The sequence below is a fragment of the Sebastes fasciatus genome, chromosome 12, assembly GCF_043250625.1.
Source record: "Sebastes fasciatus isolate fSebFas1 chromosome 12, fSebFas1.pri, whole genome shotgun sequence".
Classification (NCBI taxonomy): domain Eukaryota; kingdom Metazoa; phylum Chordata; class Actinopteri; order Perciformes; family Sebastidae; genus Sebastes; species Sebastes fasciatus.
In genome coordinates, this window is record NC_133806.1 from 22,603,105 (window position 1) to 22,617,143 (window position 14,039).

General features: G+C 40.1%; 1 protein-coding gene across 1 annotated transcript in view; it reads left to right on the forward strand.

Moving 5' to 3' along the window:
- cdkal1 (CDK5 regulatory subunit associated protein 1-like 1) overlaps nt 1–14,039 on the forward strand; it is a 270,114-nt gene that overhangs the window by 94,785 nt on the left and 161,290 nt on the right. Inside the window, exon 7 of the mRNA XM_074654216.1 lies at nt 2,975–3,095. Coding sequence (XP_074510317.1) covers nt 2,975–3,095 — 121 coding nt within the window. The remainder of the gene's footprint in view (nt 1–2,974; nt 3,096–14,039) is intronic.

A 14,039-nucleotide genomic window follows, 5' to 3' on the forward strand; every position in this document is an offset into this window, starting at 1 on the left:
GAGACATTTCCCATCGAAATTGTTTTCGACTGACATTTGGCAAGAAAGTAAACTGCTTTTTCAAGGACAGTCGTACATATCTAATAACCTGGGATAAATGACAAGCATTACACCCCTCCTGTCCTCCTCATCTTCCACCTTTGTCCCCTTCTTTCCAATGTGCCCCCCATCCCCCGATTCTGCCTGCTGCTTTACAATCAAACCGGGGAGCACGGCAAGACCCCGCCACTTATGAGACATCAGACACAGGTCAACAGGTCAATCTTTTAGCTCCCTACCTCTCTGATCCATCCATCCATCTGGCTATCCTGTACATCTTTCATCTGTGATGTATTTTTTTTTTTTTTCTATCATCATCCAACCATCCATCCATCTATCCTTGCCTTCCCTCCCTCCTTTTCTTTAGCATGCTATAATGGGCTGTTACGAGTGGATTGAAGGATTTATGTCCGTTTGTATTTATGAAGGAGAGAACAGAACAAAGGAGAGAGAGATTGGAAAAAACACAGGAGAGCAGTCATTATCCGGAAGATGTAGTATAGTGTGCCTCTGCGTCTATGCGGGGTCGCCCATCACAGCGGTTGGCCTCTCTAAACTCTGTAATTGAGATGACAAATAGGGCAGCATTCTTCGGGTTTCTTCTGCAAGTGAAGTTAGCTATTTTATCTCTTGCTTCCCATTCATGGTCCCCTAGGCCTTGAAATTGAATTTGGCTTTGGGTTCACCCCTGGAGTGATCCCATGCTGGTCCTGAGATTATTTCTTGAGTCTTGGGTGGCAGTCACATTGACAGGGGTCCTTTTGCTCTATTAGAGGCAAGAAACATATATGTGGGGAATAACAATTTCCAAGTTTTATAAGAAGGGACAATCTCATACATTTGGAAAAAAAACATCTGGAAATCCAGCAGGATATTGGTAATTGCTTTCTCCTGACAAGTCTGTGAATGCAATTAGGTATTAGTAACTTTATTTTCCCCTCAGCTAAAACCATCAGAAGCAAATGTATAATGTCAACAATCTGGAAAAAATTGGAATTTCAAAACAGAATTTACCGCAACCCCTTCACAGGCCGGAGCTAAAAGCTAAATTACCATCATGGCTTTTTTTTTTTTCAGCCACACAAAATGTGAGTTTCAAAGTCCATTGTTGAACCTCAACATGCAAGCCATTATGGTTAGGCTCGCTCTGTTATAGCCTGCCACTTTGGGCTTTGGAAAATAAATGGTATAATTTTTTTATTTTTAACATCCAGTATGATTGGTACAGTACTTGTTAGACTGTGTAATTTTGTTATTATTCACAGCAGATTCAGACAGTTCACATGCCCATTTAGTTCTGAAATTGACTGTTTTCAATTTTTGTTTGGATATAGTGATGAGTATAATCAAAGCTCAAACAAAAGGCAACTGATTTCTAATGCTTTTAAAAAAGGAAATGCAGTTGAATGAGCTTTAAGCTTCTGCTTTATAATCAAGGAGAAAAAAAGTGTTTGTAGACCCTTTCATCTAGTGAACATCTTTTAGCCATCATAACTTTCTTCTCTCCCATAGTACATCTGTTGAATGAACTTCTGTTAAAGTATTTAAAGCAACAGTTGAGGAGCAGGTGGAAATGTGAAACTTAGATGTTGAAGGAAGTATTAATGTAGGGATGAATTAATCGATCATTCAACAGATGGAGCGACGGTTACGGAGGGAAGAATATTACAGCGCGCATTCATTTTAAATCCATGTTTCATGACCAAAGGTGGAGACGCGGATAGCTAGCTAGAAAGAAAGGCATGGCCGAATATGCTTTAAGTCCCAGCTGCTTTCCACGAGGGAAGTTTTCTAATTTCCTTGCTTGTACTGGGATATTACGACCAGTCACGCCTCACCGATTGGCTCTTTGTCCTCCTCTGGGGCAGATTGTCATTTTTATCTACCAATTGATAGCTATGCTTCCTGCCCTGAGCCCACCCTCCCAGGAGACCCATGTAAAGCGGATGAAAACAGGAAGACAATTCCATCCCTCAACGCCTCCATCTCGCTCACCCTCTGGCTGGCAGCCTGTTAGACGGGTGGAGACGAGAGACTACTACGGATTTCTGCACACCAAAGGCTGGACATCACTTGCTATTAGCTATTTGACTCCGATTTCATTTGCTCCTGTTACACAGTGCGATATCTACTAAGTGATGCTAGTTGTAGAGTTGTAACAGTTGGTAAAAGATCTGAGTGAAATAGCGATGTTTATTTTGAATATTCCCTTGTTCCTGCCTGTCCCGCATCATTTCCACTTGTATTAACTATCTTGGTAATAACAGTGGAGTTTACCTCAGCAGGAATATCATGTTCTTGCCCTGCTTCCCACTTTGTGTATTCACATTCACCCTTAATTGATTTAAAGTGCACCTGATACCAGATGTTTGCCTATTATGCCATTTCCTGCACAGCTAGGCTTGTTAATTTCTGTCTCCTTTGACCATAACCTTTACCACATTGGGTCTGCTCTGATATGCCGCTATGCTGGTCACACTTAACATCGTACTGAATAGATGAAGTGAAATGAAGGCTTTTATTTGGAGGTGGATATGACTTTCTATTTGGCATTGAGTTTGCGGGTGAAAGGTTGTATGTCAGTGACTGAGTGTGTGTGTGTGTATTGTTTCGTTTGAGTGTGTGCTATGGATACAGACCAGAGAGAGAGAGGGGAAGTGAAGCAACCATCCAAACTTTGACCTCGTCTCTTTTTTCCTTAAACTTCTTTTATTTATATTCATAAACAATGAGAATAATCTCCGAGCTGTTTGTTCTGTTGAGCAGAGAAATTCAGTTCTTTTGCAATTCAAACTAATATATTTAACTTTGAATGTATTCATTTTGAACATGCAAAATGCCTACATTTGCACACCCATCCACACATAGTACAAGTAAACTAGAAGGAAAAGGTGACGCTGGAAAAAGAATTGAAGTGATGTTTTTTTGTTTTCAGGCCACTCGGTTCGTCTGTTGGGTCAGAAGAAAGACGGAGGCCGGAGGCTCGGCGGAGCTCGACTGGACCTGCCCAAGATCAGGAAGAACCCTCTCATTGAAATCATCTCCATTAACACCGGGTAAGATACATACACACAAACTCATCAAATATTCAGCTTTAACTGTGAATTCAATTTTACTGCTTCCCTGTCATTCCCGGTTTATGGTGTGTGCGTGTGTGTGTGTGTGTGTGCTCTCTCTCTCTCTTTGCACAACCACTTAAACAGAGCCCCTCTGTGCTTCTAATTTTATCAGTTTCACATGCTTTGCTCGGGGTGTGTGTTAGTAGTAGGGTGTTTGGATGTGTGTGTGCATATAGTGCTATTTGTTCTTCAAATGTAAACGTAATAGAAACCCAACAGGTGCCTTTTTTGTCTCAGCTTCCATTTGACTCATGAAAGAAGGGAAACAACAGACACAAACGACACAGATAGACCTCCTTCCTTTGTCACATTTTTTTTCCACCATAGCTGTGATGTTACGTCTTATCCTGTTACAAATCTTTGTTTTGCCTGTTAATGTCACTGGCAGCTAGTTTGTTTAAGAATACTTCTGTTGTGTCTGCTTTGGTTATATTTGACCATAAACAGCAATGCCAGGAAAGCAGATTTCATAGTGTAGATAGATAAATAAATGCACATTTTGTAGATAAATACTATTGATGGATTAGTAGATAGACATGTGTGTAGATGCACAACACACTCACACCAACACCCACATTTTTTATGGGCTAATTTCATGTTGTTTACAGATCTGTGTGTCTCTACTAACCCATGTTGCTGTATTCTCAGTGGGCTAGTTAAACAGGGTTACGACAGGCTAATTCCACTGTGCTGGACCCCCACTGATGATAATCCATCAATCATCCTCCTGCACGTCTTCAGTGTCTGTACACTAATGGCCTGACTCATAAAGCGAGGAAGTAAATAACTTGTAGACACCACACTAGTGTTGTACTGTGTGAGACCAAAGCATTCTTGGTTTAAATAAATGCTCTTTTGTTCTCACACTAATTTGGTCAAGTTCTTCAGCTTCTAATTAGCTGTCAAGAAAACAAGCTAAAGCTGTTGCTAATCACCATCTCGAAGTTCTAGACGATACATGATCAACAATGTACTTCGTCTATTCATTTGAGCGTGTTGTATGTACATTTGTTACCGTCACTTAACTGGAATTTCCAGCAGTGTCTTTGAACCTTCTGGACTAATTGCAGCAACATTGTTGTCCAAGTAACACAGTGACCCACTAACAAGAAGGCTGTGACCTGTTCTCAGGTCCTGATCTATTATTTATGTTCCTGCTTTATTACCAGAGTAGTTTTTTTTAATGATTATTTTCAGTGTGATTGCGATGCAGTAGATACATTGTGATGCTGTGCGGTGACATCACCATAATTCACATTGTCACAATAAATGTCATTCAATTACATTTGTATGCCTCCGCGCCGGTGACAGTCGTGACTGGAGGCATTATGTTTTCGTCCGTCCGTCCATACGTAGATGTCAACTGCAACTTGACTAGTTGGCGGAGGCATACAACCGCAAGGTGGTAATTCTAGTTGCACTTGTTACATTGCGAACAATCATGGAAGTAACTCACAAGCAATGATCTGAGCGTTTCCCTAAAGAGTTGACTGTGCCCTAGATGTTTGTGGTCTGCAGAGGCTCAGTGGTCTTTATTCCTGACTAAAGCTCCTTAGACTACACCAAATCTAATACGCCTAGAAAAACTGTAAATCCAACTGGTTCAGCCATAATTTCTCAGATAAACTTGCACTTCTGGTCAGCACAAAAATTGGCATGTTTAAAAGTTAAAATGGGAGCTTTGTGACCCAAAGAAAATGCAAACATTTTCCAACAACTGCCACAGTGTTGGCCAGCATGTACCAATTTTCATTCACTGCTCCCCTGTAAACCATTGCCTAAAACGGCCACTAGTGTCAAATGATTGGTTTATTCCTGGTGTTGTTGTTATGAATAGCTGCAACAGATGCAGACACATGCTGTTTGTGGCTCTTTCACAGCCTCTGTGTGTCATTTTGATAATTGTTGGTAAATGGATCACAACTCCAGTGTGAATATCTGTATTTCTCGCTTTATGTGCTTGTATACCTGCCTGTGTGACCATTTCTATGTGTGTATGTGTGTTTGTGGGCCTTCCAGTCTGGATGTGTGCAGTTTTTGTGTGTTTGCAGATTTCAGTCTCTCTTGCCAGCCTCCCTCCAGCAGGGGGTCGTATATCTGCTCCAAATGAACTTGCTGTTGTTGTTGAAAAAGGGCCAGGCTGGCTACAAATAAATCCCTTTGTTTTTACGCTTTTAACTGGAACTCTTTTTGGAGGCCTGGGGGATTACAGGAATGATGCTGACGGGGTGAATCGGCTGTTGACAAATCTGTCGCAAATAACACTGGTGTTAGTGAAAATCCAAGCTTAATGTGTTCTTTTCTGTGACTTGGTCAGTCGTTGGTGTCACTAAGTTTCTTCTAATGTGTGTGTTTATCAAGGAGAATAGAGAGAATGTGACCTTTGTGTGGTCCGTTTTTAGATAATCTGTTTTAAATATTCCTCTGAGGTAGTAGTGACATCATTGGTGACATTTGTCAGCTAAAGAAACAGAGAGATCTTTGTCTTACACGCAGACACACACATGCACAACATCAGTTGCAGTTGTCCTCCAAACTGCCTCTGCGTCAGAAGAGAGCATTTGAAACTATTAATTTGTAGTGTGTGTGTGTGTGGCCTTTAATGTCTCCGTTTTGTTGCCAGTTTGTCTTTTTGTGTGAACATGTGCGACGCATCCCTTTTGTTTTCTAACCAAATGTCGAGTTGATGTCATGCTGCAGGGTGGAGTGATCCCACAGATTATCTCCAGGTCCCTGCAAAGTTCTCAGATCATTTTAGGGCATAAAATATGAACATATCTTAAATGCAGTAAATAGATACTTGTGTTTTTTTTTCTTACTATATATTGAGACAACATGGTAAACAGTATACAGCAGTAGTCACATTGCTCTCTCTTACCGGTCTACCAGATGCCCCAAAGTGTCTTTTTATACAGATCAAAACTTTAAAACCTTCACCCATTTTGACTTTTTGTCTATAAACTGTGATCATCCCAACATTCATTCTTGAAGAAAACCCATTTACTCATTTCAAAAGACTGCACAGATTAATTTTAGTCTGCCTCTGACAGATTAACCTAATGTATCATCCCCTTCACTTTATCAGTGCAAATCCTCACAACAGCCTGGTGTAGAGTTTCACCTGGGACTACCTATGTCAATTTAATTCCATGTTCAAAATTGATTCACAATATTAGTTTCATTAAGTTGGATATTAATTTCATTTGAACCTATTAAAATCAAATTAGATTGGCTTTTTTTTCTCCCCCTCACCCAGTTAATTGTATCCCCATCAGAAAATAAATTCAACACAGTCCAGCTAGTCCTCAAATGCCCTCTGGCTTTGTATTAGAGAGGAACATTGTCAGGTTTCTCCTGGGCCATTAGCACAGTTATTTTGAGTCATTTCTACTTGACACATTAATGAGCAAAAGCCCTGATTATTTCTTTGAAGGTTCAGTCCAAAAGTAGCATGTTGCACCAATGTTATTACCATTATCTATTCTAAACAATTTAGTTTCAATGCACTACTATTTTAGTTTGCTTCAGTTTGGTTCATTCATTCACTTGCAGACACAGTAGCCATGTTTCCATTCAGTTGTCAAGCGTATTTTAAGCGCACTTGAAATGTCGCAAAAAAAAGAAAGAGAGAAATTTCCATCAACTGGTTTGGAGCGAATAAACTCGGCTACAACATAGTTTGGTCAGAAGTTGGCGCTATAGGCTTGCATTCGTACATATAAAACTGTTTTATATCTGTGGTTGCATCCACCAGTAAACCGAGTAGAAGAAGTAGCCTATAGGTTGCAAACTGTAAACAAAACAAGTCGGCTTGGCCATCTAACCATCTAGAGAGAAGTTTACATTTTTTTTCAATTGGGCAAGTTTTAAATGTTCTTTCATGTCAGCTATTAGGCCTACTGGCCATGTTTCATGTTGCCTGGAAAAAAAAAACGTTATGGGAATATCCGAGAAGATGCCGACAGCGGAAACAGCTGATCAGTAATCAGAGTTAAATGTTTGCGTCAGAATTTATTCGGCAAAGGCGTTTCCATAATCCATCTAGTGCCTCAACTCTTTTTTGACAAAGGCGAAAACCACCTCAAGCAAGCGTAAAACTTTTTTTTTCCGCAGAGGAAGTTTTTAAGACAGCTTCCATACAGCTTTTCTAATGTGATACTTCATACAAATATGTGAATGGCAGTATTACAGAAATATAATGTATACAAAGGACAAATATTGAATGATGTTTTATTTCAGATGTATACAAGATTTAATTTTAAAGTGTACTCTGAATGTACAAATGGAATTTAGCAGCAGATGTGTTTGGCCTTCCATGCAGTTGTTTTTCAATACATCAGTTTGAATCCTCTTCAATGGAATTCAATCAATTTAAACACGATTATTTGCTCTCAGTCTCACTTTCTTAAGGTTCGTGATTGTTGAACAAACTTGGTCCATGAAAGGTAGTTATATTAATCCAATCTCAAATATGTTTTAAAATAATAATTTCAAGCCTTTTATTTGCAACACCATGAACAGACAAACAGCATAATAACTCCGTCCTCTCAGGGACCTTGAATACCAGGAAAGTTATCAGGCTTCTGAAGACGAAGTGACACAAAAGGTGCTAAAATCAAACAGAACTGCCAAGGTTTTTAGGCCGTTATCTACTTTTATGATTGATTTCAGACAGCTTTTGATAAAGGATAAACCTCTAAACCTCCAAAGTTTGGATTCAACATAAATCTTTTCACATGTGGTGTATGTGCATATTGAATGTTCGGTGAGAGCGGTGAAGCAGTGGAGGGAATAGTAGTCGAAGAATGAGGAGAATAAAAGAGTGAAATACTGGAAATACACACAATGCTGGTGTTTTTCAACATGGGATTGAATCGGACGTGGATCCTTTGTACTCCACCCTTCTCGTGCTCCTGATGTTGACTCCAGCAGCTGATGCTGCTCTTTAATTGGCTTAAGTTCCAGTCGCCAGCATTTAATTTTGTTTCTTATGATGTTTCTTCCATTGCTTTCTTTATGCAAACGGATACGCCTGAGGGCAGAGTTCATTTTTCATACAGCCTCCGACTGGAAAAAGACTTCACTGTCTTTCTAATGCTCTGTTTTGTGTCCCAGTTTTAGCACGCTTGATACTTTAGGGAAGCTGGTGCGTATGTGTGTGTGTTTTGCCCCAGGCTACACTAACGGTCCCTTCTTGCTCTTTGTATATCTATGTGTGTGTGTGTGTGTGTGTGTGTCTGTGTGTGTTGTCAGCGACAGTAAAAGCCCCTTTGTGAACAAGTTGAAGCGTGATGCCTCAGCATCATAAACAAGGAATTTACAGCCACTCAGTCAGAATGGTTCATTAAACGTGTGTACTGTATGTGTGTGTGTGTGTGTGTATGTTGCGGTGTCTGTTTGTGTGAACCATTGCCATTAGACTCCAGGCATTAAAAAAAAGCCCTTTGTTCCACAGTTACAGCTCATTTCATTTCATTATCTGTCTCTTCCCTGTTCTCCATTTAGTTACATTTTTGGCCGTCATAATCTCTGTTATTGTTATTGCAATGTGCTAAAAGTCAGGTGTTAATGACCCTTCGCTCTAAACCCGGAAACCGATAACCAACTTCATCATTCGTATCCTCCAGGCAGGCAGGCAGGTAGAGAGGACGACACAGAGGGAATAGGCAGTGGAAGTAGGCTTCTTGTGGTTTTGAGAGCTTTCTCAAAGCGTTGCTGGCATACTGACTGCTACCTCGATGTTTGATTGCTGCACTGACAGCACATACAGTACCTCTCAATAACTAGTTAAAATTTGAATTAATGATATGGAGGCCTGTGTGTCGCTGTTAAAAACCTGTGTATATATCACACCATAATGGAGATTTTTTTGATTTATCATTCCCAAACAGTTTCCTTTACCATTGAAATGTGTTTTTTATTTATCCATTTTATGATGCTGTGGAAATATTTGACTTCTTTTGTTGTTCATGTTTTCCCTCTCCTGCACATCGTTCTCCTTCAAATGCTGTCAGGGTTAAACTTAGGACAGATCGACAAATAGAGATGCTGCCAGCTCTTGAATAAAAGCAAACATTGAAGGGTTTAACACATCATTTCAACAGTCCTGCTTTTTGTTACGGGAGAGTGGAAATTTCTTACGGTTTGAGTTATTGGCCTCACCTATCCAGGGAGTATAAAAGATAACCTTGGAGCCCATACAGTGTCTTATCCTCATTCCTTTGTTCAGCTGCTTCTATTCAAATCCCTTTTTTTTCACCTTCTGACACTAATAGTAACATATTTATCTGCTTAATGGAAAGCTAATTTAATATGGCCATTAAGCCATGTTGAATGCCGCACGCTGCCATTGTAAGGCTTTTGTAAACATATTTAATACCTTTTTATTCATGAATGTTTTGGATGCTTTACTCACGCTACATCGTGTTAATCTCCAATCATTTTTTTTTTTGTGTTTTCTATTCTATTGGTTTCTGTGGCTGGCTACACCTCAAAAAGGATTTGAACAGGCTAGTGGCTCATTTCTCACAGACCTTTATCCCTGCCAAATCCATGATTTCTATAATCACTAATAATCACCGTAGCAAAATACACACACATACACACACACACGTGCACACACACTATGTAAACAAAGCTGATAGAGACGGAGTGAAAAGTGTCTACGTGTTTTGTGTATCGGCGTGCATTTTGAACATGTTTGTGTTAGCTGATAGGCCCCCAGTGTGCTCGCTGCTTGCTTCCTGTGATTTTGCGTCTGGCTGCCACAACTTCTCCGTCCACTCTCCACGACCGACACAGCAGAATAATAGGTCTTATCAACCTCGCTGCTGACCTTTACATAGATGTGCGTTAACCATTGTGACCAAGGTGTAATGTTCAGTGCTTAGCCAACTGAGAGAGAAATACATTTGGGGTCACAGACATCTAGATGGAGAGGAAAAACAATAAACCATAGAAAAGTCATAGGACTTGGCTGTGAAGCAGACACAGCAGCAACGCAGCTAGAGTTACTACATTAAAGAAGAGGTTGAGTCAAATTGAGTATTTTATGACTCCTGTTCCTGACCTGATATGTCCCTACTGTAAGTAACATAATTAATGTCCAGATTCTTAAGAAGGAAAGCTAAATACAGACAGAAATTAGGTGTTTTCATTGATTTTACATCAAATGATCCTGGGTCAGCCAGGATAATAGGAGAGGAGTTAAGGACACATTTTTAGACGAAGCTGTGTGGTTTTTGGCCATGTTCTTCCAGTTTTTTCAAGTCTTTGAAACGGTGTGACAGCAGGTCCAGAGTGACAACACAGCTTTTATACCATTATTATGTTGAACTGGTCAAATAGTCTCTCTTCCCTTCTATGATCTTTTATATTCTTTGTTTCTCACACATTAAACAGTACTTCAAACAGTGACTGCTTTAAAATAGGACCATTTTAAGCTCATTCGTCCTGTGAGGTAACCAAAAAAAAAATAAAAAAGTCACATGTGCTGTGCTAACAGAGAGTTGAAGGGAACTGATCTGCAGATCCATGGTTCAACATTCAGTACAGCCAAAACTAACTGTTTGATTGTAACTTGGTGTTTGTCTTTCTTCGTGTATCATCATTTTTGTGTGTGTGTGTGTGTGTTCATCAAAATGTAGAGTGGACGTATCCTGTGTTTGTGTGCATATACGTTTACTGCTGGATAGTGGAACACAGTACATCAGAAGTGGCCTAGCTGATGTGTCTTTGAGCAGTCCAGTTTTTTTATGATTCCGGGTTGTCTGTCCATCCGACCCATTCTCGTAAACGTGAGACTTGAGAGAATGTCTTTCAAATTTGGCACAAACGTTAACTTGGTTTCAAGGATGAACTTATTCGATTTTGGTGGTCAAAGGTCAAGGTTACTGTGACCTCACAAAACACATTTTTGGCCATAACTCAATAATGAATATGCTAATTATGACAATTTGACACACGTCTAACAGGATAAAATGATGTAGTGATGAGATTTTGGTCAGACATGGATGTGAAGTCTAACTTGACTTGTTGGCGGAGGAATACAACTGCGAGATGGTAATTCTATTTTTTTTCCATAATTTCATAAACAAGATGAAAGTACGGTAAAAAATGAAAATAATCTGGATTATTTTCTTCTTTTGAGCCCAATGTCTTGTAACAAAAGTCTTAGCAATGCATAATGACTTAAAAAAAGTTGTGAAACAGTTATTTTGGCTCATGAAATTAAAGGTCAACGTGGTTTTATCAATGTGTGGGAGTTGTACAGTTTTCTACTTAAGTGCTGCATGTGGCTAGTACTGTACACAGTCTTACATATCTGGAAGAAAATCACAACAGCAAAGATGTACAGTACACACTGACTTGCCTATTTCTCTATCTTTCTGACAGCATTTCATTTACTACAGAGAAATCTAATCTTTCTTTTTCTCTTGTATCAATTGATGCAAACATCAGCTCCTCTTGAACGGACTTCAGAAATCTCTTCACATCCCTTTTCTGCATTTCCTAACCGTCGCATCCAGTTAACTTCCCATTTTTATAAACATTTTTCATTACTCACTTTTTTTTTATATCAACTATTATCATACCGGCAGGCTTTCATGCTTTTCAGCACACAAATGAAAGTCTTCAGCACCTGATAGTCGCGCTCCACTTTCTCAGTCCCAATCAGCCGCTCCTCTGAGCTTCCTCCGCTGCTCGATGCTTTTCTTAGCCCTCTTTGCAACAATTTCTGTTTGGAGATCAGTCAAACTCAGCACATTGTGTTTTTTGATGCCAGAGGCCTTGACGTGGTGGGGTGAAAAAGACACAGCGCAGCTCATTGGTGACACACTTTATAATATCAATAAAGAATAGTAGAGTCGCTATAAGAATAGAAGTGGCATTTTCGCAGATAAAAGTCTCCTTCTGCTTGAAAGTGAAAGGGGAGTGCGGTACAGAGAGAGACGCAGGGAGAAACGGGTGGAGATGGGAAGTCGTTAGCCGAGTTAAAAGCTAATTGAATCAGGCCTATGTGCTCTTTTGTAATTTGAATTTCTCTGGCAATTACAGTGTGGAAGTGAATAAGGCCTATGAGCAAGAGGAGCCAGTTTTTGCCCGAGATGCTACAGAGAGACACACTCTTTTTTCCTTTTTCTCATACACACACACACATTTTACCCAACAAATCGAAGCAGGTACGTCTGCTCCAGCTTGAGACTGTAATAGCACCACCACCACTGGGGTTTCTGCGATATTCACTGCAGATAATTTCTCCATATCTCTCCCTCATCTTAAAAAGCAAATACACAAGCTCTACTTGACTGCGTTCTCATTTTGTTGATCATTGGTCAATGATCTCATCTTTCTGTGTTGTTACTCTCCCCGTGGAGACGAAGTGAGAAATGCATCATGTGAAGCAGCAACAAAAGACGGAGAAAATGTGCTTATATGCTTCAGAAAAGTGGAGTTAGTAGGAGTGAAGGGTGTTTACACAAGGGTTTCTGATCACGTACATATGTGTGTAGGATTGTGGGCCTGCATGGATGCACAATACACACAATCCCTTTTGATTTAGCACTTTAGCACACATGCAAACACACACACACACACACACCTCCACAAAGGAATTCCCATTTTCTTTTTCTATTTTGTTCCCGACACACACATGATCATATGCAGACACGCTCCCTCCCACTCACTCACACGCACACCCACACACACACACACACACACACACACACACTCCTCTTCTAGCTATGTACCATGGTGGCCTTTCCTGCTGTTTATCAAACCAATGTATGGGTAGTTTTCAGCTCCACTGGTCTGAACATATTATTCCATTTCCCTCTTCCCCACTGCTTAACACACAAACACACAAATACATGCCTGAGACACATACACACATGCTCTCCATCCACTGTTCTTCCTACTCACTCACTAGGAGAGACTTTGCTCCCCACAGTAAATCCAAAAGATTGATGTGTCTCCTTGGACAAAATGAGATTTTGTGTCATTACAAGGCATTACACTACAGAACCCCTGAGTAACTGAATTAGCCCCAGTGTGTCGCAAGCAAACACAGTTTACACGCACGCACACACACACACATACACATACACACTCACACACACACACACACACACTGATCATCTTACAGACTATTTGCACAAACCAGTTTCCTACATGTTTCCTTCTAAGAGGTAGTCATCAAGACAGAAACATCAACGCAGAGATGAGGCTTTCTTCTTCTTCTTTCTTCATGTTTCCTCTCAAACATGAAGCATGTCAATTTGTCTATAGGAGTGTGTGTACATAGGCAGTGAAGGTTATTTGGACAATGACACATTTTTTGTTGTATTGCTGCCAGTGCATTGGATTTTCAAAGGAAACACTTGTACTTAAGTCAGACCCTCTTGACTTTAATGTGAGGGTGCTTACCGCTACAAGGAATCAGATGAAGTGTGCAGGAACTGTAACCTTTTTCATAGATACTTTTTGGGGTGTAAAAGTAACTGTTAACATAAACTTGAATAAAGTCGTAATGTTTAATGAGCCACAGAGATCAGCAGACATTTGGAATAAGCACTGGGCAACCTCTAGGTCTGAAAAGTGAAGCCAATGCGGAAGTGTCTTAAAGTTGCATTCATTCTAACAGCCAGCAGGGGGCGACTCCAGTGGTTGCAAAAAGAAGTCTGATTGTATAGAAGTCTATGAGAAAATGAGCCTACTTCTCACTTGATTTATTACCTCAGTAAACATTGTAAACATGAGTTTATGGTCTCAATCGCTAGTTTCAAGTCTTCTTCAATACAGCATGATGTTCGTTTAGTAAATTATGGTCCCCTTTAGAGTCAAATAGACCGTAAAGCAGGGGATGATTTAGGGCGTGGCTAC